At 37.0% G+C, this 23,444-nt stretch overlaps 1 protein-coding gene and 1 long non-coding RNA gene across 4 annotated transcripts in view; one reads left to right on the top strand and one right to left on the bottom strand.

Moving 5' to 3' along the window:
• The window catches only part of LOC556989 (myosin-IIIb), a 68,761-nt gene that overhangs the window by 373 nt on the left and 44,944 nt on the right, over nt 1–23,444 (bottom strand). The window contains exons 14-29 of one of the 3 annotated variants that reach the window (XR_012386071.1): nt 22,914–23,027; nt 20,672–20,783; nt 20,283–20,326; nt 19,990–20,052; nt 18,711–18,830; nt 15,469–15,554; nt 15,339–15,386; nt 10,814–12,497; nt 10,204–10,684; nt 8,491–8,682; nt 7,224–7,354; nt 5,783–5,982; nt 5,602–5,691; nt 3,249–3,414; nt 2,256–2,579; nt 1,629–1,686 (exon numbers count right to left, since the gene is read on the bottom strand). Coding sequence is in view for 2 of the 3 variants with exons in the window: in XM_679943.9 (XP_685035.4) it covers nt 1,629–1,689; nt 2,256–2,579; nt 3,249–3,414; nt 5,602–5,691; nt 5,783–5,982; nt 7,224–7,354; nt 8,491–8,682; nt 10,204–10,295; nt 12,450–12,497; nt 15,339–15,386; nt 15,469–15,554; nt 18,711–18,830; nt 19,990–20,052; nt 20,283–20,326; nt 20,672–20,783; nt 22,914–23,027 (1,891 nt within the window). In the remaining variant the exon portion in view is untranslated. Of the gene's footprint in view, nt 1–1,628; nt 1,690–2,255; nt 2,580–3,248; nt 3,415–5,601; nt 5,692–5,782; nt 5,983–7,223; nt 7,355–8,490; nt 8,683–10,203; nt 10,685–10,813; nt 12,498–15,338; nt 15,387–15,468; nt 15,555–18,710; nt 18,831–19,989; nt 20,053–20,282; nt 20,327–20,671; nt 20,784–22,913; nt 23,028–23,444 lie in introns of all 3 variants that reach the window. The other 2 variants (XM_679943.9, XM_005172588.6) reach the window with 2 other exon arrangements.
• Nucleotides 1–23,444, top strand: part of LOC141376286 (uncharacterized) — a 501,640-nt gene that overhangs the window by 444,538 nt on the left and 33,658 nt on the right. The window lies entirely within an intron of this gene.

The raw sequence follows: 23,444 nt of genomic DNA, 5'->3' as shown, positions 1-23,444 counted from the left end.
ATATATATATATATATATATATATTTTTTTTTTTATATATTTATATAAATATATTTGTGTGTGTGTGTGTGTGTGTGTGTATATATATATATATATATATACATACATACAGTTGAAATCAGAATCATTGAATTATTAAAGAGTAGTAAATTTAAACAGTGCACAAGCGTTAACAGATGTCGAATTACATCAGTATCATTGGGATTAATAGGTTTAATTATTAATTTATCATAACAGTTTGATTTTTAAAATAGTTTTAAGTACTTTGAGTCTCGGCTGGGTCAGTTGGTGTTTCTGTGTGAAGTTTGCATGTTCTCCCCGTGGCGTGGGTTTCCTCCGGCTACTCCAGTTTCCCCCACAGTCCAAACACATGCGCTATAGGGGAATTGGGTAAGCTAAATTGTCTGTAGTGCATGTGTGAATGGGAGTGTATGGACGTTTCCCAGTAATGGGTTGCGGCTGGAAGAGCATCCGCTGTGTAAAACACATGCTGGATATGTAGGCGGTTTATTCCGCTGTGGTGATCCCTGATTAATAAAGGGACTAAGCCGAAAAATAAATAAATGAGTGAATAATCAAACCCTAATTTGAATTAGTTATATGAAATGCTTCATTTATCCAACTGTGAAGACAATTTACTCTACAGTCAGATTTTTTTAGCACCCTCACACTCCAGATTCTCGAATAGTAGTATCTCAGCCAAACATGAATCATACTATACATCAATGGAGCGACTGTTCATTGACGATGTATTAATCCTAATTTCATAAATTGACACTTATGATAGGTTTGAGTTCTGAGATCAGGGAAAGCAGAACTCCACTTGCCTTCACAGGCTTTTGTTTGCACACGAGTGTAGAGTCAACATCTGTTTTAGTTACTATGATAACAGATAAATACAGTGCGGTCTGAACCTGGCGTAAAAATGAGCTTTAATAAGCTGCTCTGTGGCCACATTTACTAACACATTCATTCTGATATTATAAAATAACGTCAGCGTCTTTCATCCATAAACCTGCATGACTTTCAGTGAAGGTTCAGCTGAAATTTGCTGTGAAATTTTGGTTCTTAGACAAATATTTGCCAAATGATGTTGAACAGATTCATGAATTTTTCACAGTATTTCCTATAATATTTTTTCTTCTGGAAAAGTCTGATTTGTTTAATTTCGGCTAGAATAAAAACCATTTTTAAAATTTTTTTAAAAACCATTTTAAGATCAATATTATTAGCCCCTTAAGCTATTTTTTTTCTGATTGCCTGCAGAACAAACCCCTGTTATACACTAATTAACCAAGTGAAGCCTTTAAATGTCACTTTAAGCCGAATACTAGTTGAAAAATATGTAGTCAAATATTATTTACTGTCATGATGGCAAAGATAAAATAAATCAGTTATTAGAGATGAGTTAATAAAACTGTTTTATTTAGAAGTGTGATGATAAAATCTCCTCTCTTTTAAACAGAAATTGGGGATTGAACAGGATGGCTAACAATTCTGACTTGTACCGTATATGTAACTGAACTATTTTCATCCATAAACCTGTATGACTTTCTAAATATAATAATATAAGAAATATAAAAATTTATATTTAAGACTGAAAAGGGTTTATGGATGAAATCTCTCACCCGTCCTCTTCCAGGAGCTCAGGTCTTTGCTGGAGGGAATCTGGATCTGTTCTTGGCTCTGCTGGAAATGAAAAACAAGGCATTTGAAGAAACATGCGTTCAATGTGGTTTTGTTTGAACAAGATGGGAAGAAAAACCCCACATTAAAACGTCAGGCTCTCACACTGACTTGGTGGCATTTTCCCCACAGCGCCCAAATGAAGCTTTTCTGGCAGGAAATACGTTTATATTATGCAATGTGTTGAAATATTGTCTTTACTACATCTTTACGAGAACAAAGAACTTACTATACAAACATCAAAACTATCAACAATCTTTCATTCAGTTTAACTGCAAGTTGGTCTGTGACAATGAGAATGATTTGTTGTGCGATACACTTACTGGCCACTTTATTAGGTACACCTGTCCAACTGCTCGTTAATGCAAATTTCTAATCAGCCAATCACATGGCAGCAACTCAATGCATTTAGGCATGCAAACATTCCTCCCTCTACAGCTCATCAGATATGTGATCCATACCTGATCTATCTTACTCTTGGTATTGTGAATGGTCAGAGGATGTTTTCCTTATCAACAGATATGAGAGTCTGTATCAGGATATAGCAACATGTCTGTTTGTGTGTATACCTCTTGGATTTGCTGGATCTCCCTCATGGCTAGCCGTATTGATGGGTAGAGTCGAGGGAAAGGCCTGCTCTGATTGGTCAGATCCTCCTCCTTGCGTTCGGTTTGTGCCGCCTCCATTCGTCTGCGGCGGTCAGAGATGCGCTTCAGCACTGGGGCTCGGTGGTGCTCATGGTTTGAGTTTCCTCCTGGTGGCAGGAACAGTCTCTGCATCTGCAAGTGCACTTTATTTGACCCCGTGTCCATGTTTTCAGCGGGACCGTCAACGCTCTCCACCGCCGAGGAAAAAGCCTTGAGCTCCTCATAGTCCGGCTCCTGATCGCACATCTGTCCAAACACAAACCACACTCACTCTTTATTCCTGTTTTGCAGCATATGAAATACTGATTTTTAAAGTATGGACAGGGCCTGACAGAATCTGTGGACATTTTTAGCTAAGGAATATGAATGCTGAATGATTTTGGGAGTATAACTAAAAACTTAAAGGGTCACGAAACACATTATTTGAGATGTTGACAGTCATATATGTGTCCCACGCTTTCAAAAACACTATTAGGACACATATATTTCACTAACAAGTGAAAACTGGTTGTTTTTGCGTTATTTCAAGCAAATTCGTTCTTCCGGTTTAAAAAAAGAAAACTTGAAGCAGTGTCACGGCAATGAGATCCTTATGTGAATTCCAGCATGTAGATTTTTCCCCCTTAAAATATTCCAACATTTAGTCGAACAAATAGTATCAGTAAAGCCTAATATCATAATCTTTGCATTTGTTTTTAAACTAACAGCAGCATTTTGTTTAATCTTAAATGGAATCCATGTGATATTTTCCTACTCACAAGCCATATCCCATCTGTAGCACATGGTAAAAATAAAAAAAAAGATAATAAATAACCAAACAAATAAACAAATCGCCCTCTAGTGATTTAAAACTACTCATTGTGCCTTTAAATGTAAGGTACTCCTATAATTCACATAAAGCACCATAGAGCTCACCTGTCCACATGGCACCGTCAGCAGCTCCATGAAGGGCTTGATGCCCACCTGAGTGTGGTACTGGACCAGGTCTGTGAGAGAAGAATGAGCTCGATCTTCACCCAGGATCACATACTTCCCATTGCTCTGCATCTCCACCATGTAGTGACGACAACGATCGGCACCTCTGATTTAGAGAAACATCATCAGCAGATGATTAAAAGACATCAAAAAAACCAAAACAAAAATTAAAATTATATGAAGAAAATATAGTGTAACACAGCTCTAAGTGAAGTGAAATATCCAGCTAAGGCTTAAATCTGAAAGTGCACAGTGTTTAAAACTAATGATTTATTAATAAAAGAGTCGACTTGATAATGAGTCTTTAGTCGTTTCGGCGTGAAGTCAATACCAACTTAAGCCCCACCCAATTGTTGCGCGCGCAAACCCGGGAAAATTGAAACCTGCGGCCCCGCCCACTAGCACAGTAGCAGACGCCGGTTGCTCAACTGGATATTACAGGAAGTGTGTGGGTAAAGTTAGCATTATTTTCTCTACCCAAAGATGAAACTGTGAAGAGTCAGTGGTTGAGGTTTATTTGTGCAAAAATATCTCAGCATTATAGCCCCAGCCTTGTGCTTTGTTCCTGTCATTTTTCTGACAAGTGCTTTAGCGATCAACACGCTTATAACAGGGCATTCGTTGGCCGTTTGATAAAGGAAGGAGCAGAAAAGACTTGATGTATGGGACTTTGTCAGAGCTCGACAGGAACTTTATCAGTACATGGATCAGTGGATCATGGATCAGTTTCTCCCTCCATTTCACAAGTGTAAGTAATTTAAGTGCGATTTAAATGGCTGCCTCCATGTTTTCTCTAGCTTGCAAATGATGTACTGTATCTGGTTAACTCTTTATATTCTCACATCGTGTCTAATGCCATGTTAAAAACGCGACGCGTGCTGCTTTGTTTACAGATTTCAATGCGTTTGTGAGCTCGCGCTCCAGTGCTGTTTGTCATCGTCAGCTGTTCTTACACACGTGCAGTGGTCAAGTTTCAAAATAGTTCAGCTTTTGCCACTGTGTGGATTAATACTGAATGTGTGTCATGGTTAAGAATAGAGCAATATCCTAATGCCCTCCTGCACTGGGCTCACACAAATACCTGCCAACATCTTTCCCTGAAAATCCGGGAGACCGGGAGGGGGTTAGGTTCGGGGGTGAGGTGTCTGAATAACACTGTTGAGAACCGGGTACTGTGTACTGTGGTGTTGGTAACTAATGTGAAGCGTGTTTCGGGCGGCTGCTGCGATTGGATCCTATACCAATGTTGGCGACCCGGGGGTTTCACAGACCGTACCAATATGCTGAGGACCGGGGGAGCTTTCCGAGATAAATACTAAAACGGGAGGGTGGCTGGAGATGGGTCTGAAATACAGGAGACTCCCTGGAAAAACAGCAGTGTTGGCAGGTATGCTTACACATACACATATGCTCTCTGAGTACTTCAATAGAGTAAAATGCCCAGCATGGCATATCAACAATGTCTCGCGCTGAACACTGTCGACCAATTACAACAGGCTTTCATCGGTCCAATCAGTGCGGATAAGGAACCAATTAATCGCTGGACAATTCATATGGGAGTCGCTAGAATAATTAGGTAAAAATAAATGCAGATTATAAGACAATGAAAGTGTTTTTTTGACCTTGCATGCAGATCAACCTGTTTTTGGAGACCCTTAAAACAGGAGTGTCCAAACTCAGTCCTGGAGGGCCGATGTCCTGCAGATTTAAGCTCCAACTTGCCTCAACACACCTGCAAGGATGTTTCTAAAAAGCCTAGTAAGAGCTTGATTAGTCAGCCCAGGGGTGTTTGATTGCAGGACACCGGCCCTCCAGGACCGAGTTTGGACATGCCTGCCTTAAAACCAAAAAATGACCCTTTTTAATGTATAATAGGGGCTTTTTAATAATTGTACATTAATTTGTACTAAATATTTAGGGATACACCAATAGTCGATTAATAAAGTCAACTTTCTTAGTGTGATATTTTAGTGAATTTTTCATCCACCTTCTATAAACATAATATGATAAAAATACATATAATTCTGTTTCAGAAATGACACTTGTGGCTTATGGTTTGAGGTTAGCATCCTGAGCTAAAGCACAAAATGGTGGAAAATGTCAAATCTGTTAGATGAGGGATAAAAAATAAACAACAATTAGCAACAGAATTGAAATGTCCCCATCCCGTTCAAGAATGAATTTACATTAATAATGAATTCACTTTACTATAAATTACACATTTTTTGTATATCATTCCAGTAAAAAAAAAAACGAATGGAAATGTACCCACAGTTCAGGAATGAATGTATACCTGAATGTCAGAGTGAAACCCTCACGACTTTGACCGACTCGCACCAAGAAGCAGCCTAGAGGTTTGTCGATGAGAAGATCTTCCGCTTGCCTGAAAAGCAGAGTTACAGTCAGCACATGATAAACCCAATTAGATGCTCAGTTTATTATATGATCAGTGTACTATATGCTCTGCGTCTAACCTCCGTGTGATCATGCCGTGGAACCAGTGTGGGAAAGAGCCATCCCGGGTCAGCTTGCGCACCTGCGTCTCTCTAAACCAGCGAATAGTGTTGCTCTTCTTCAGGTGCTTCTCTTTAATGCGCTCTTCATCGATTGGCTGCAGCATCAGAGACGCGTCCAGGTGGAAGTTCTCGTTCAGATCGTTGTCAAATGGAGTCGCCTGGGCAAAAGTCAGGGTAATCGTCTTTAACTAAAACGCTTTGCTTAGGTAGTTGTAAAAGTAAAATAACCACCATCTAATTAAAAAAATAATAATTTCAATATTGAAACTTGAAAATACAAACATAGCTAAAACTGACTACAAAGACAAAACCACATTACTCAAACTTTAACTACAATTTTAAAATCCGTAAATTAACGTAAGCAACTCTCTCTCTCTCTCTCTTTATATATATATATATATATATATATATATATATATATATATATATATATATATGACACACAAAACAGTTCTGTCTGGTTTTCGAATCTGATTGGCTGATAGCTGTGCGATATTCAGCAATAACAGCACTCGTACAGCCTCTTCACCCTTGTGTATTACTCCACCCACACAGACTTACAAGCAGAGGAACAAAATCACTACAGTTTGACAAATATTGCTGCTGTTGGATAACATACTTTACTTTTAAGGCTTTTTTTTTTGGTCGAGAATGTAGTTGTTTAGATTGCAACTTTGCAGTTTATTTATAAGGATAGTGGCTATTTTAAATATTCATCATTTTGGAGATTTAATGCGTTAGTGGCCATCAGCATGCAGAGCAGAAATTGACGGTTGACGGCCACAAGATGGTGACAGAGACCACATAATAAGCCCTTAGGGGACAAAAACTGGGGTTTTCTTTTTGTATTTCAAACTACAGCTGAACGAATCATTATAAAGTAGGTAAGTGACATAATCGAAAATCTCTGTAAACTTACGGCATTTCATGCCGCTCAGCCTTAAAACCTTAAAATGTGAGCAAAATCAGCTGTTTTGTCATCACTTTAAACATTATGCAAGAGAATCGTTCAAATACCAGCTCTAAAGTGACGTTGGTGAAGTAGTAACGGTTTCTGCTGTTTTGACGGTCAGCCGCAGATGATAAAGATGAAAAAAGTAATTCCTCTTACAAAAGGATTTTTGAGGCTCTCCGTGTTTGATTTTCTTTTTTAAATACACAATTATGCTGTCGAACTGTTGCATAAATGCAATATCACACGAGTAACAGTCCAATGCAGCTAGATATCGTCACTGGTGTCACACTAAGGCACTTGGCCTGTGGCCCCGAGCCATCACAGGTCTCCCACCAGTGCTGATACAGCAACATCACACTGCTACTCGTGTGATACAGTATATTGGAGAGAAAATGTGATAAATGCAGGTGTAGCGTTTCTCAGGCTGAGTGACTGATGTGGTACCTCTAAAAGCTTGCTGCGGGGTCGTGGTACTGGAGCCACGCTTGCTGTTTTACTGATGCTGCTGAGGACCGAGCGAGGCCTGGGCTCCGGCTTTTTCTTCCTGGGCAAAGGCACCGGTGGAGACGCTGGTCCTGCAAACACAGACACAAGTTTAAAGGGCACCTATGATAAAAATCTACTTTTGTAAGCTGTTTGGACAGAACTGTGTGTAGGTATAGTGTCCACATTCATATTGGGGTGATATAAAGACAATATGTCTCTTTTTTAACATTTTGTGATGTTAAAATAGTACCCAAATCCCTCCTATTTTAAGGCCGACTGCAACTTGGTGTAGGAGTGCAGTTTTTTTAAATTAATTGACAGCCGCGTGTTAACATGCGTTCATAGTAACCAGGCCCGGATTGGCTAATTGGGAGGACCGGGAGAATTCCCGGTGGGCCGGTCCGTTTTTTTGGCCGTGAGGGCCGGTGTCCCTAGCTCCAGAATCTGTTGCTGTCAGCAGTCACACTTTTTAAATTAATTTATTTATTTGACCACAGTCTTCTTATTAATTATTTAACCGCAGCTCTACTCTTTTTATATATAACCAGCCTGCAGGTTGATGATGATATAATTGAGAGGAGTCACTTCTCAATATACAACTGTTGTGGTCCAGTGGTTAGCACGTTAGCATACGACACCGCCGACCTGGGTTTGATCCTTGTCCGAGTATGTTTTGTTTTTTGTTTTTTTTTCATTTTTATTGTTAAGACATATAATACTGTTAGGGTTGTTGAACATTTGAAGTTCTAAAGCAGCTATTTTCTCAAAAAAAAAGACGTGATAGTGTAATTAGAAACTGAATTGGAGTTACCGTATTTTAATATAGTCAGTTGTGATCAGTAACGCTTATAATCATATCAGCAAGACAGGACGTGTGTAAAGCAACTGGTATTAAAAGATCTGTTCAGCTTTCTGTGATCATCAGTCATCATCAAATGTGATCAAGAACCTCACAGTAATGTATAAACAGTAATTAGACCCAGTATCATTCATACTATCTATTAAATTACCAATTAAATTTTATATTATTCATTAAATTACCCATTAAATTGTATTTTTTTTTATTTACTCCTACGCCAACTCTCACAGTAATATATTAAACAGTAATTATTCTTGTACGGCGTCACAGACTATATTCATGTATATATCCACAGCTGTATCCCTTCTTAACTTCTTCCCCACTGTAAACACCCTCCACTGGAATGAACACGGAATCGGTTCTCACTCAGGTTCTCCTGCTCCACCTCCAGACGCCTCTTCCTCTCCGCCTCCTGCTGCTGCTGCCGTCTCTTCTCCTCCTCCTGGCGTCTCCTCTCCTCCTCCTCACGCTCCTCGCGCTCCCGCTGAGCCTGACGCTGACGCCGCAGCTCCGCCAGCAGACACAGATACTTCCTGCGGCAGGTCCGGGCTCGGAAATCTACACACCGACACATGAACAAATCAGAAGTCCTCACCATACTAAGGTGTCATATACATACGTCTTTACTGCAGATGAAGCTGCTATATACTTGTTTGCATTTGTCAAATAAAGATTTCAGATGTTTACCTGATGCTGAACATTTTTTTCTGAAAGATTTATTTGATTTATTTTTCTGTGTACTGAAGAATAAGTATTAAATCGGACAGATTTGTCCAGGATGCCGGGGTTAAACCCCTACTCTTTTTCAAAGGACATCCTGGGATTTTTAACGACCACAGAGAGTCGGGACCTCGGTTTAACGTCTCATCCGAAAGACAGCGCTCACTGAGCAGTATAGCGTCCCCGTCACTATACTGGGGCATTAGGACGCACACAGAACACAGGTTGAGCGCCCCCTGCTGGCCTCACTAACAACACTTCCGGCAGCAACCTAGCTTTCCCATGTGGTCTCCCATCCAGGTACTGACCAGGCGCAGCCCTGCTTAGCTTCAGTGGGCGACCATGTGAGAGTTGCAGAGAGCTAGCTGCCGACAATAAAAAAAGAAATAAAAATCACATGCAACACCATCATGCCACATTTTCGAGGTTGAATTTGCCTTTGAATACATTAAACGCAACACATTCCTTTATCGCAATGATTACACTTAGCTTTGCTATCGTTTTTCATCCTTATAGCCTTTTGAGAACATGCTGTGGTCCATGTTAGATTGCAATAATGTTTAGATTATAACTAATTCAAGGTGCTCGCCAGCGCGGAAGGTCCTGGCAGATTGTCAGGTGAAAAAATAAAACCTGTGTGCACATACAGGAGTCAACAAGAGGAATCGAAATTTTTATTTTATACTGTAGCAAGTCTCCGATTTTTAAGTATTCGATTCCAGAATTGTAATTGATTTTCAGTTTCCATTCCTAGCAAAGAATCAGAATTGTTTGCGCAAAAAAGCAGCATATTTGACTTCAACATTAGTACATTATAACAGTAACCAGCTGTATTAAATTGTGATTTTGCAAAATTGCTTATTTTTATAACGGAATTTTTACAAGCCCGAGACAAAAAAAAATAAATCTAAATAATTCAAGACGCATTTAGTATTTGGCACACTGATGTATCCAAATGTAGAGGTTATGGAAAACAGGATATTGGTATATTAAATCTTAAATACACATGTGCAAAACCAGCCTGCATTCATGAAAAATCACCATTGTGACCTTTGATTCTAGAAACCTTGTTATTATGAAGAGGTTTAAGGTCAGGAAAAAATAAATAAATAAGTTCTGATTGCTTGTTGATTGTGTTGCATTACTTGAATGCAAACATACTCTCGTAAAAGACTTAAACTGTTTGGAGTTCACGTTTGAACTTGCTTGCATTAGTGCGTTTCTCTGAGAAGTGATTTAAGCTGCAATAAAGCCGTCAAAGATGAGCCAAGAGTCATCATGTGCAGTCATACCAGCGCCTTCATGCTTATTAGCCTTTTTTATTGAGGTAGAAACAAACAGAGTTGAACTGTTACTCACTTTTCTGAATGACAAGCGCCGCTCTGCCCAGTCTGTCCAGCAAATTGGCCAACTCCACCTGGTGGCAGAGCTTAAAAAACAGCCGCGATGATCTGAAGGAGCAAAACACCACAGAGCTGCTCAGACCTACTCCATACGTCTATACACTGTAAAAAACGTCCTTGATTTTAACGGTAAAAGACTAAAAATGCTACAGTAAAAATCCGTAACCTGGTTAACAGTACGTTTCCTTAATATATACGGCGAATAACCATAAACTGACTGTTACGATTGACCGGGTGGATGGAGGCAAAAAGTGTCACGGAAGCCGCTGGTGAAAGTGAAGAGTGATTTATTTTACACAAAGTGTAAACAAAAATCACTCTTCACTTTCACCAGCGGCTTCTGTGACACTTTTTGCCTCCATCCACCCGGTCAATCGTAACAGTTGGTGTCAGAAGTGGGATCTGATGAATCGTAACACTGACTTTCCCAGAATTCCCTGAATGGCACATCACTTTTTATGCTTTTGGTGACATTAATATGAATCTTTTTAGTTGTTTTCCATCAGTTACGTACATTAGAGATTTATGTTACATCTGATGTTGATAAACAATGTTTATTTTATGACTTTAGTTGTATGCGTGTTACCATACTGGTGTTTAGTAGCTGTGTGAATGACACTGAGCACCTTCTATACACCGATGCTTGTGGCAAAAGTTGTTTGTGATGAGCATTAGTTCATTATGTAACTTTCTCATCACCACCTGCATATGGCTGTGTTAACGCGTCTTATCTGTGTAACAAAAGATGTGTAGGTGTTGGTAATTCAAAATACAGACATATTACATCTATAAATTAATGAAATACGGTAGTTTACTGTAAATGAGAAATTAATTTTATGGTTTGTACGGTATTTTTAACAGTAAAACACTGGCAACCACAGCTGCCGTTTTTTTACCGTAAATTTTACGGATTTATTTTTTACAGTGTATACTCTGAACTATTAACAGGGTTCATGCACATTTTTAATACAAAAATTCCTTGACTTTTCCATGACTTTTAGATAGTATATTTTCTTTCTGGAGAAAGTCTTATTTGTTTTATTTCGGCTAGAATAAAAGCAGCTATGAATTTTTTAAAAACCCATTTCAAGGTCAATATTATGAGCCCTTTTAAAGCTATTTTTTTAAAATTGTCTACAAAACAAACCACTGTTTTACAATCACTTGCCTAGTTAACCTAATTAACCTAGTTCAGCCTTTAAATGTCACTTTAAGCTGGATAGAAGTGTCTTGAAAAATATCTAGTCAAATATTATTTACTGTCATCATGGCAAAGACAACATAAATCAGTTATTAGAGATGAGTTATTAAAACTGTTATGATTAGAAATGTGTTGAGAAAATTTGCTCTCTGTTAAACAGAAATTGGGGAAAACAATAAACAGGGGGTGCTAATAAATCAGGGGGGGCTAATAATTCTGACTTCAACTGTATTATAATGATATTAATCTTTAGCTTTATTTTAAAATGTGCATTTGTTATTTAAGCAATGTGGCGATGAATGTGAAAATGATACCTGTGCCAGAACAAAAAATAGCAAAACACACTTGCATCATGCCTGACACCAAACAGTGCCACTTTGCAGAGGGTGTCTGGTGTGAAAATCACCATCTTGCATATTGGTAGTGGCTCTCTAATATGCCTTCAGTATTGGACTAAACATTACTGTTATATACAAAGTGCATCCCATAGACGAGAAAAAAAAGCTAAATCTTTAATAAGGTACAATCATATGGCTGAATGAGGTCCTAAATGTGTTCATTAATACATCTCACTTTAAAGCTCAGTGCTTGAAAGAGAAAACATATGAGGAAACAACTCTCCATGAAAATGAATACCATGATCATATAAATTTCGTGTTTCTGCTTTGATTTGATTCAGTTAAAGGATTTTTAAGGCTTATGACTTCAAGACTCAAAAAAACCAGACCTCATTTATAAGGCTGTATGAAATCATCACCAAACGCTCAAGCCAAAGTGAAATAAATGAAAGCATGTTTGATCTTGTGGAGGATTTGATAAACTTAATATCCTGACTTGCGTAAATGACAGTGGTTAGGCATTTGTTCAAATCAATAACCATACTTAAGATTCATAATTTAATGCTGCTGCAAATAAACGTCTTGACATGCTATATAATTTGAGGAGGTGAATTATGAGTATTACTTAATGAGTCGAACATGTTGTGTCGAGCTGAAACTTACCCGCACTTCCATCCTGACAGTTCTGTGCTGTTGAGGATTGACATACAACTAAAAACAACAAAAGAAAAACAAGGATATATATTTGAAAAGGAACTCGTAATGATGACATATACTACCGATATTGGTCATTAGCATTAATTTAAAGGTGTACAAAGTCTTAGATATTATTATTATTATTATTATTTAAACATTTACAACCACTACAGTAGAGTATTTTTATTTAGATTTTATTTAAAAATGTTATTTTAAACTTTATCTTAGAATTTTTTATAAACTATGATTATATACATAATTAACTGTATGGTTTATAATATTATTTATTATCATTGAAATATTTAATCTTTTTTCATGTGAACTCTCCACACAATCTTAAAATTATTTAAAATGTTGGTAGTCTTTTCTGTTCAACAAGGCTGCATTTATTTGATCAAAAATACAGTAAAAGCAGTGAAATAAATCAGATTTAATACAATTTTACAACATTTTCTAAAGCTTTATTCCTTCACTGACACACGAGGTGATATGGATTTCTTGCTTATTACTGCATAAACATTATATTTTATCCTAGTATCACTGAAATACCACTGTAGGTATTATTATTATTATTATTAATACTTTGAATTTTGAACTGTTTTTCATTACATACTTTATTTTTTGTTATTTCATTTAAAGATATACATGTTTATACAGCTTTCATTTCTATGTAGTTTTAATTCATTCAAACTAGATGAAAATGAAAAATAGCTCTGTTTACACTTTACAATACAATAAAAAGTGCTGTTAAAGTTAACTAAAATAAAGCTATTTTGTTTTATAATTAAATATAAAGGTTAACAAATGGTTTGCTTCGATAATTTCAGCTAGTTGCCCAGAGAACACAACACTCTACAATACGAGACACCTAGTTAATGTTACTTAATGTAATTAATAACATGAACAAATACTTGTACATGACTTATTAATCATCGGTAACATAGTAATTGACATTTACTAATACAACATTAAAATCAAACACTGTGCTTATATGTTAGGGATAAAGTCCATTTAAGAGGTTGTTATCCCGGAATAAAGTCAGGAAGGTTTATTGATGCAAAGTGGAGCACTGATGTATAAAGCTTGGTTATACTTCTGCGTAAAGTGATCTGCGTGACCCATGGCGCATGCCTTGCGCGTTGCCGTTCATTTATACTTCTGCACGGTATTTATGTTGCTCTGCAATAACACTTTAGAAACTCTAGCTGGCAGTAGGCTTTTATGTTCCTCTGTGTCGAGTTTCTTCTCCGCTGTTTAATTTTTTTCTAAACACATCCTTAATGTAGAAGTGGCTTAAACTCGCTCATTTTGAGGTGGGAATTGGCGGACATGCAATAACTTTAATTATAAGGTAAACACAAAAAAGGAGCTCCTTCACGGGACTTGACACTTGTAAACACTCGGTCCATTGGACTTGAGCGGCTCTCACCCCCGCCCACACTTATTTGCACTACCAAGCCGACCAATCACAGAGAGGTGTGCATCAGCGTTGCCGATAGCCACAGTGAGGACTATACAACCACGTGTAGGTTGCGCTGGAGCATACGAGTGCGCTTGGCGCAGAAGTACAAATCAGCCTTAAGACTGAAGGGATATATTCTTCGAAAACAACCATATTGGATGTACTTTATCCTGCTTATTACATGGCTACTTGCCACAAAAACATAAACATATACATTCCCCTATGCATTATTCAGACACAAGATGGCGTCAAACAGTCAAAAACACAAAGCTGACAGAAACTCAAACAGCTGATGGAGTATACACTAACCTGCGCATTATTCAGACACAAGATGGCGCCAAACAGTCAAAAACACAAAGCTGACAGAAACGTAAACAGCTGATGGAGTATACACTAACCTGCGCATTATTCAGACACAAGATGGCGCCAAACAGTCAAAAACACAAAGCTGACAGAAACGTAAACAGCTGATGGAGTATACACTAACCTGCGCATTATTCAGACACAAGATGGCGCCAAACAGTCAAAAACACAAAGCTGACAGAAACGTAAACAGCTGATGGAGTATACACTAACCTGCGCATTATTCAGACACAAGATGGCGCCAAACAGTCAAAAACACAAAGCTGACAGAAACTAATCTGGCTGAATAGAGCATACACTAACCTACTATATGTATCATTCATTCATGAGACAGCGCCAAATAGTCAAAAACAGACGACGTGACAAACAAGCAGATACATATAAATATGAACGCTAGTTTATAAATGTAAACGTATTCACAATTGGAGGTGATTACAAGTTCCCAAATGAGCCTGTGTTATTTAGCGGTGGTTATCAGGGAATAACATACCTTGGAATGTCACGACTGACCAATCAGAATCGTGTATTCCACTTGTAATAACATTAGTTAATGCACTGCTGAGTTAAAAAATTGATTCCCATTAACGAACGCTAATAAACATGAATACTGTAATAAATATATCTTTGATTGTTTATAAATACACCAATATTGCCTACGCATCCCGTATTGTGAAGCATTCCCATTGTCAATAGCTGAAATTATAAAAGCAAAAGACAAGCATGCGGTTCGATTTATGGCTTTAGTTTAAATTAACGATAATAACAATAAGTTTACATTTCGCTAAAATAATCAACACTAAAAACAATAGTTATCTTATAGTTTGATTGACTGAAAGCAAGAACGTTTTAACAAAGTTTTCTTTTATTTAGCATGCATTTAGTCAGAATTAAATCCATCTAATATGATGGAGCTAATTCCTCTCAAGCACGTAAACACTGTTTAAACTACTGTCAAATGCACTATTATGAGTGCATTGGTATAACTCTGTGCACCTTTGACAATGGTGTGTGTGTGTGTGTGCTGTTCAAACCTGCTCTTGTCTGTGGGCAGATCCGGTTTCAGCAGCAGAATGTTGTACCTGCAGGACAGAAATATGAGTGAAGCTGCAGAGAATGTGACGTAATGAGCTGATTTCAGATCTGTCCTGCCTGCACACGCACCTCTCGGCAAACTCCCTAAATGTCGGACGCCACGAGAAACCATCCCGGCGGATCCGGATCGTTTCCATCAGTCCATTGTACCGCAGCTACAGAGAAACAAAAACACTGAATAAATCTGATGGATTTGACAACGGAGATGTGCAAGACGCCATAAATCATACTTAAAGGAAAAATTCATCCATTATTTATCCATAAATAATCTTACAACGTCAAGAAACATATCATAGGATCATAAGAATGCAAAACATTTTTCAAACATTCTCCTTTTGTGAATTATAAATAAAGGCAGCATATTGACGATTTTGGGTGGCATGGTGGCTCTGTCACCTCACAGCAAGAAGGTTGCTGGTTTGAGTCTCGACTGGGTCAGTAGGCATTTCTGTGTGGAGTTTGCATGTTCTCCCTGTGGGTTTCCTCCGGGTGCTCTGGTTTCCCCAGTCCAAACACATGCGCTATAGGGGAATTGAATAAGCTAGTGTGTATAAGTGTGTGTGAATGAGTTTACGGGTGTTTCCCAGTAATGGGTTGCAGTTGGAAGGGCATCCGCTGCATAAAACTTATGTTGTAATAGTTGGCGGTTCATTCTGCTGTGGCGGCCTCTGAAATAAACAGTAAGTCGAAGGAAAATATGTTCACAATTTTTGCATACTGATGATGAAGTATCCCTTTTGTTCCATCATTTCAAACTCTTGATGTTTGACATTTTAACGCATATGTAAATGTTATATCATAAATATTTGAAAATGTTGGATATTAAATCAGTTTGATATTATTAAAAAAAGAAACATTTAAGATAAACGAGTTGATTTGTAGAACATAAGAATTCACTTAATAATAATAAACTTTTGTGTATATATTATATATATACGCATACAGACAAACGTACACAAAAACACACATTCATGTTTACAGATATATTTATACGCAAACCCAGCCACCGGCCACTTTATTAGGTACACCCGTCCAACTGCCCGTTAAAGCAAATGTCTAATCAGCCAATCACATGGCAGCAACTCAATGAATTTAGGCATGTGGACATGGTCAAGACGATCTGCTGCAGTTCAAACCCAGCATCAGAATGGGGAAGAAAGGGGATTTAAGTGACTTTGAATGTGGCATGGTTGTTAGTGCCAGACGGGCTGTTCTGAGTATTTCAGAAACTGCTGATTTACTGACATTTTCACGCACAACTATCTCTAGGGTTTACAGAGAATGGTCCAAAAAAGTGAAAATGGTTCTGTGGGCACAAATGCCTTGTTGATGATGTCAGAGGAGAATGGCCAGACTGGTTCCAGCTGATAGAAAGACAACAGTAACTTGAATAATTGAACGTTACAACAAGAGCATCTCTGAACACACAACACGTCCAACCTTGAGGCGGATGGGCTACAGCAGCAGAAGACCACACCGGGTGCCTCTCCTGTCAGCTAAGAACAGGAAACTGAGGCTACAATTCACACAGACTCACCAAAACTGCACAATAGAAGATTGGAGAAATGTTGCCTGCTCTGGTGAGTCTCCATTAATGCAATAATGTCATTATGGAGCAAAATCTCTGAGGAATACTTCCAGTACCTTGTTAAATCTATGCCACAAAGGATGCCAGGAAGGCAGTTCTGAAAGCAAAAGGGGTTTCAACCCGGTACTAATAAGGTGCACATAATAAAATGGCTGGTGAGTGTATATACTCAAACAAATACACACACACACATACATATATGCAAATTATGTCTACAAATACACAGACAGCCATATACACACACATATATACACATATATACTGTTGAATTATTAGCCCTCCTGTTTATTTTGCCCTAATTATTGTATAACAAAGAGCAGATTTTTTCAACACATTTCTAATCATAATAGTTTTAATAACTCATCTGTAATAACTGATTTATTCTGTCTTTGCCATGATGACAGTAAATAATATTTGACTAGATACTTCTATACAGCTTAAAGTGACATTTAAAGACTTAACTAGGTTAATTAGGCAAGTCATTGTATAACAGTGTTTTGTTCTGTTGACAATCGAAAATAAATATTGCTTAGGGGGCTAATAATATTGACCTTAAAATGAATTTTAAAAAAAATTAAAAACTGCTTTTATTCTAGCCGAAATAAAACAAATAAGACTTTCTCCAGAAGAAAAAATATTATAGGAAATACTGTGAAAAATTCCTGAATCTGTTCAACATAATTTTGAAAATATTTTAAAAAGAAAAAAAAAATTACAGGAGGGAGAATAATTTACATAAATTAAAAATTTTAATATATTTTAAGTTTTATAACAAAAGTATTATTATTTATTATTAATAAATTATTAATTATTATAAATTATTATTATTTGTGCACTTCCACATATTGCCAGCAGATGTCGGCGCTGCACAATCATGTAGCTCTACTTCACTGTACTGCTGATGTGTGAAACCAACTAAACTAAACTGCTAGATAAAACCAAACTTCAAGTCTCACCTTGTGACCTATTAGCAGTTAGTGCGTATAAATGCAAATGATTCAGCAGAATATTACTGACCATCCACAACATGTTAGTGACCAGAAAGACACTCCAAGCATTGAGGAGTGAAGTTTAACACACGCAATCAGATTTTATTACCAGTATGCATCTGCCTTTAACTAATGAACACACTTATGTGTTCAAATCTCCTCCGAATGTCACAGATCACTCATGGGCATTACAAAAACAATCAGCACATATCGCATCCAGCTCAAATTTAGCACCCTGGTTTTCTGTATCATTAAAGGGGTTTGGATGAGCTCCATCAAAACAGCACTCAAAGGCTGCAGGGCTTTAAACAGAGCTTTAAAAACTCCACTGGAGGGAAGGGAAAAAGTGAGAATGCATCTGGCTCCACTGTGGAAAATAAAGAGAGGCCTAAAACAGGGCCTAAGTACGGTGGCGGAGAGACTTTGATGCAGTGCAACTTAAGAAAACGCATGCAAATTGATCAATTCTATGTAGGGAAATCATATTAGCGACTAATGACTATTAAAGTACAACATTGTTTACAGTCAATTAAATGTTGCTACTGTTGTTTTGAAGTCATATTTGCATGCGATTGCACATGGAATAGTCAAAATAGCGTCTCACAAGTTGTCACAGTTCAAAAATGAACCAATGTTTTCTGAAGCTGCAGCGTGTTGAGTTTTCTCTGCCACCATAATAAAGACGTCAAGCCTGCTGATTGTGCAGAGACTTTAGTTTAGTTTAGTAAACAGACCTGATCCAGGACCAGTTTACTGTCCAGCTGATCGGGCTGCTTGCTGCGGTTGGGTTTGATGCAGCGGACGAAGTGAGGACTGGCAGCAAACATCTTCTCCATCAGAACCGCCAGAGAATGCTGGAGGACACAAGAACCCACACACTTTCAGCTTGCTGACCGTATGAAGACAACGAGGACATTAATAAACATACACCACAGTCACTGCGGTATTTCAGCATCACAGAAAGATTCCTGTCACAGAGTTTGAATTAATTTTGACAATTTTAGTTCATTTTCAGACTTTTAGACTTGAATTACGTTCCAAGAAAAATGTAGAAGTACATCCTCCCTGTTCTGTAGGCTTTGCTAAATTAGGCTAAATTACAATATTAATAAAAATGTCTATATATTTTAAGTGCTTTATTGTGAATTTCAATGTTGTACTGCAAAAACTAATGAGAAATTAAAAGAGTTTCTTTACTTTATAAAGGACAAACATTTTTTTTAAAGTTTGCAATTCTGCAATAGTTTAAGCAATCCTTCTTTTCAATACAATCTATGAATTATATCAATAAATGAGAATAAAACCATTAAAAATTGTTGCTTACTTTTGTTTTTGGAACAATGTGCTGCCATGCAAATTACAACAAGCAACTACTAACTGTTTGATTGGATGACAGGCTTTAAATTAGTTAAAATGCTATAAATGCTGCAAAAATAAATAAATAAAAATGTAATCAAAATAAGGTGGTGGTAGGGAGGGTTGTTGACGCGGGGCCCATCCGCTACGCCACTGACTCTAAGGTGATGATATATATATTTATTTTTCCTCTCAAATATATACATGCACATACATGTATTTTTACAGTATATAAAAATATTATGTAAATGCAAACTTTTATTCTGGATGCAGTTAATTGCTTTAAGTTAATTTAGTTTTAAGTTACACTAAATGAAAATGAGGAATATGTTCCCAGCAACAAGGTGAAATAAAATAAATATTAAATGAAATAAAAAATAAAATTAAAAAAATGCATTTTAAAAAAAGTGATTAATAAATAAAATAGAACAAATGGTTTCAGTTTTATTTATTAATAATAATCCTGGTCATTGTCATAAAACCAACTAAAACAATCAAACTATAATTTCAGCTCATAATGTGGTGAAATATGATCTTCTAGCTGATCTTCATGAGCATATTTAAGTGTATTGATTGGTTTATTTATGAAACACATTCAATAAACCGCATAAAACGGGTAAACAGATGTGTGTAAGCATGAAAGGAAGTATTATTTACCTTGAACTGTGCACCAACAGACTGCTTCCTGGTGGAGTTAAAGTTATCATCTGAAACTTGCAACTGAAATTAACGGATTAAAAATAAGTTCATAATGTGAAACTAGCAGTGACTACTTTCTGCAGTATTTGTTTCAGTTGACATGCAAGAATAATCTGGTGTGGTGCAGTTATATATTATCTGAGAATCCAACCTATCAAGGCATCAGAGAAATATCAAATATCAATTTGCTTCAATGGTTAGTGTTGAAGTGCATAGGAACTGTGTCAGAATAGAAATAGAAATCTTATTACCTTGGCTTTCCTTGGCATTAGAGTGCCCGTTCTGGAGATTGTGGCTAAATGGGGAATAAATAAATAGAAACAAACATTAAAAGCACAAAAATTAACAAACGAACATTAGGAATTATAAATCAACTAGGACTCCACATACTATAAACAGAAAAATATATTTATTTAAAAATTATACAACAGTTCTGTCTGGTTCTCGAATCTGATTGGCTGATAGCTGTGTGATATTCTGCAATATCAGCAATCGTACAGCCACTTCACCCTTGTGTATTACTCCGCCCACATAGAGTGACAGCAGATTAATAAACTGACTTTCATATCTAGAATTTGGTTTGCAGGTTTGTTTGTAAGCAGTTTACGCATCTCCATAATGAAATGAGGGAAACTGAGACCTGCGAATAAAACGCTGAGGAGAGGAGTGACGCTGTTAATGAAGAGCTCGCGAATGCTGGCTGGAATCGTGTCTCTATTTTTCTCCAGAAAACCACTCGCATTATATTGCACCTGAAACAGATTTAAAAAAAACTATTTAAGCAGCAATAAAACACACAATATGGAAAAAAAACAATAATAATACACCATCCATGAGGTGGGAGATTTGACCAAAATTCTATTTCACTGTATGAGGAATTTTATTTCACAGCAATGTTAATGTAATATATATATATATATATTACATACACAAGCTTAAACATACATGGCCTGCTGTGCTTTTGTATTAAGTTTAAGGACTTGAACTTTGATGTATGCAGACTGTTTTTGTCTCTACTGTTAAAGCCGCAACAGGGAAATGAAAGTCGAAAATTTTTTTGGTTTGTTTTTCTATTTTGTGTTGATAGATGAAGTATAAATAAAAAGTTCACCTCAGATTGCTGAGCTGATTTATTCAGCACTTACTCTTTACTAACTGCTTTATGAAGCTCTGTGGTTCAGAGTGTGTATAAAATTAGAAATGTCATGTGATTTCAGTAAAAGGGTTTTGTAATGCCATGCAATGTTTTCAAAATGCAATGGTTCTCCACTAGGGGGCGATCTGTGTAATGCGACCTCTGGTGGACAGTAGCAGACTCCTAAATGAGATGCAGATTCAGAGTTCCACAAGGTTTTTAATTAACAAATAATATATATACCCCGCTTGTAACACAGTAAAAGAGGAAGAGAGAAAGTTCACACGCTTGTTGTTAAAGTTACTGGTGACTCGAACAAGCATAGATGGTTCAAGCAGCAGCTCCAGCTCTAGCGATGAAGAAATGATTATTGTTCACAAGAGTAATAAGCAGCTAAACGTTCATATCGCCTCTGCGCATCTTCTTCAATGTGCGCTCGCATTGACAGTTTTGTGCTTGAGCGCCTCCAAATGCTGTTAACTGTAACTTCAGCAGCTCCGTGCACGTGAACAAAAGTGCCAATCTGATTGGTGGAGAAGATTTTAACGCGGAACGTCAAATAAAAAAAACAAGCATGAGGCGTTTTTTTTTAAATGCTGCTTTTGCGCCTGGCGTTTTGCGCGTTTATGTGCACGATCACATTGACGCCCTTTATTTAGTCATGAGGCATTAAACGCCGACGGAAAACACAAGCAAAAAACGTCTCGGTGTGCACAGGCCTTAAGACCAAGCTTAAATATATGCAGCAATGTGCTGAAGATTAGCAATCATTTAGGTTTGTGTCATTTTCATGTCTATGTTTAAATGTGACTATTGTAGATGCACATATTGCGGTATAGATGCTGAAACTATATATTTTTCAACCACTAATTTATATTTAATGTTAAACATAATAACATAAGCTAAGTGTATCTGAATAACTTTCAAATAAACATTTGCAGTATGTTTGAAAAGCCCATTTTTATGCATGTTTTCAAGCAGTTTTAATTGCATTTACAGTTTTGCCCAGCAGGTGTCGCTAGCATGAGATGATTCAAACTCTTCGAAAAAGTGATTGATTTTACAAACTGGTTCAGTTGTTTTCAAAAGCTCTGTTTCTCTCTTCACTATCATGCACACTTTTTTAACGTTATGATGTACACAACCTTATAATGAGGTTTTATTAGATAATGTTAAAGCATTTACTACCATAAACAAACAGTGAACAGTACATTTATTACAGTATTTGATTATGTTAATTAATAAAAATACAGTTGTTCATTGTTAGTTCATGTTAACTCACGGTGTGCATTACCTGATGTTGACGAGCATGAATTTGGATGTTAATAATGCTGCATTAGTAAATGTTAAGCTATGATTAGTAAATGCTATACAAGTATTGCTCATAATTAGTTCATGTTTTTAAATACATTACCTAATGAAACCTTATTGTAAAGCGTGACCTATTACAGCCGACATAAACAAATGTATACTGTCAGCCATATGGGATTATATTAGTAATTATATACTTTTAGGAAAGATATGAGAGCTGTAACACTTTTGTACTCTTTAGGTACAATGATGTACACTTTAGAAACTAATATGCGCCTTTTAGCTACAAATATGGATGATTTTGAAAACTTCCCACCTCCATGACGGCTCTCATACCTTTATTTCTAAGAGAGTACAATTACTTCATTATTATCCAGCATTACAAAAAGACAGATCACAGTCTTTGTTGATGCTGTAATGATGATGATAGACTCACCTTCCCAGCGTAGTGCACAACAGTGAACAGAGGAGTGTGATTTCGCACCACTTCGAAGTTTGGAGCCGATTTAAACTTGCTGTTTAACTTGTCAACAAAATCTCGATCAGTGGCCTGTGGGTGCAGAAATGACCGTCGCATAAAACCTTTTATAAACTGTGGCTGTTACTGTGGTATAAAAGCAGCCACAGTACTTCTCAAATATACATATACAGTTGAAGTCAGAATAATTAGCCTCCCTGTTTATCTTCTTCCCTAATTTCTGTTTAACGCAGAGATTTTTTAACACATTTTTAAACATAATAGATTTAATAACTCATCTCTAATAACTAATTTGTTTTATCTTTGGCATGATGACAGTAAATAATGTTTGACTAGATATTTTTCAAGACACTTTTATACACTACATTAAAGTGACATTTAAAGGCTCAACTAGGTTAATTAGGGTGACTAGGCAGGTTAGGGTAACTAAGCAAGTTATTGTATAACGATGGTTTGTTCTGTAGACTATCGAAAAAATAGCTTAAAGGG

This window comes from Danio rerio, chromosome 10 (assembly GCF_049306965.1).
Source record: "Danio rerio strain Tuebingen ecotype United States chromosome 10, GRCz12tu, whole genome shotgun sequence".
In the NCBI taxonomy this organism is placed as follows: domain Eukaryota; kingdom Metazoa; phylum Chordata; class Actinopteri; order Cypriniformes; family Danionidae; genus Danio; species Danio rerio.
This window is presented reverse-complemented; position numbering and strand designations above follow the sequence as displayed.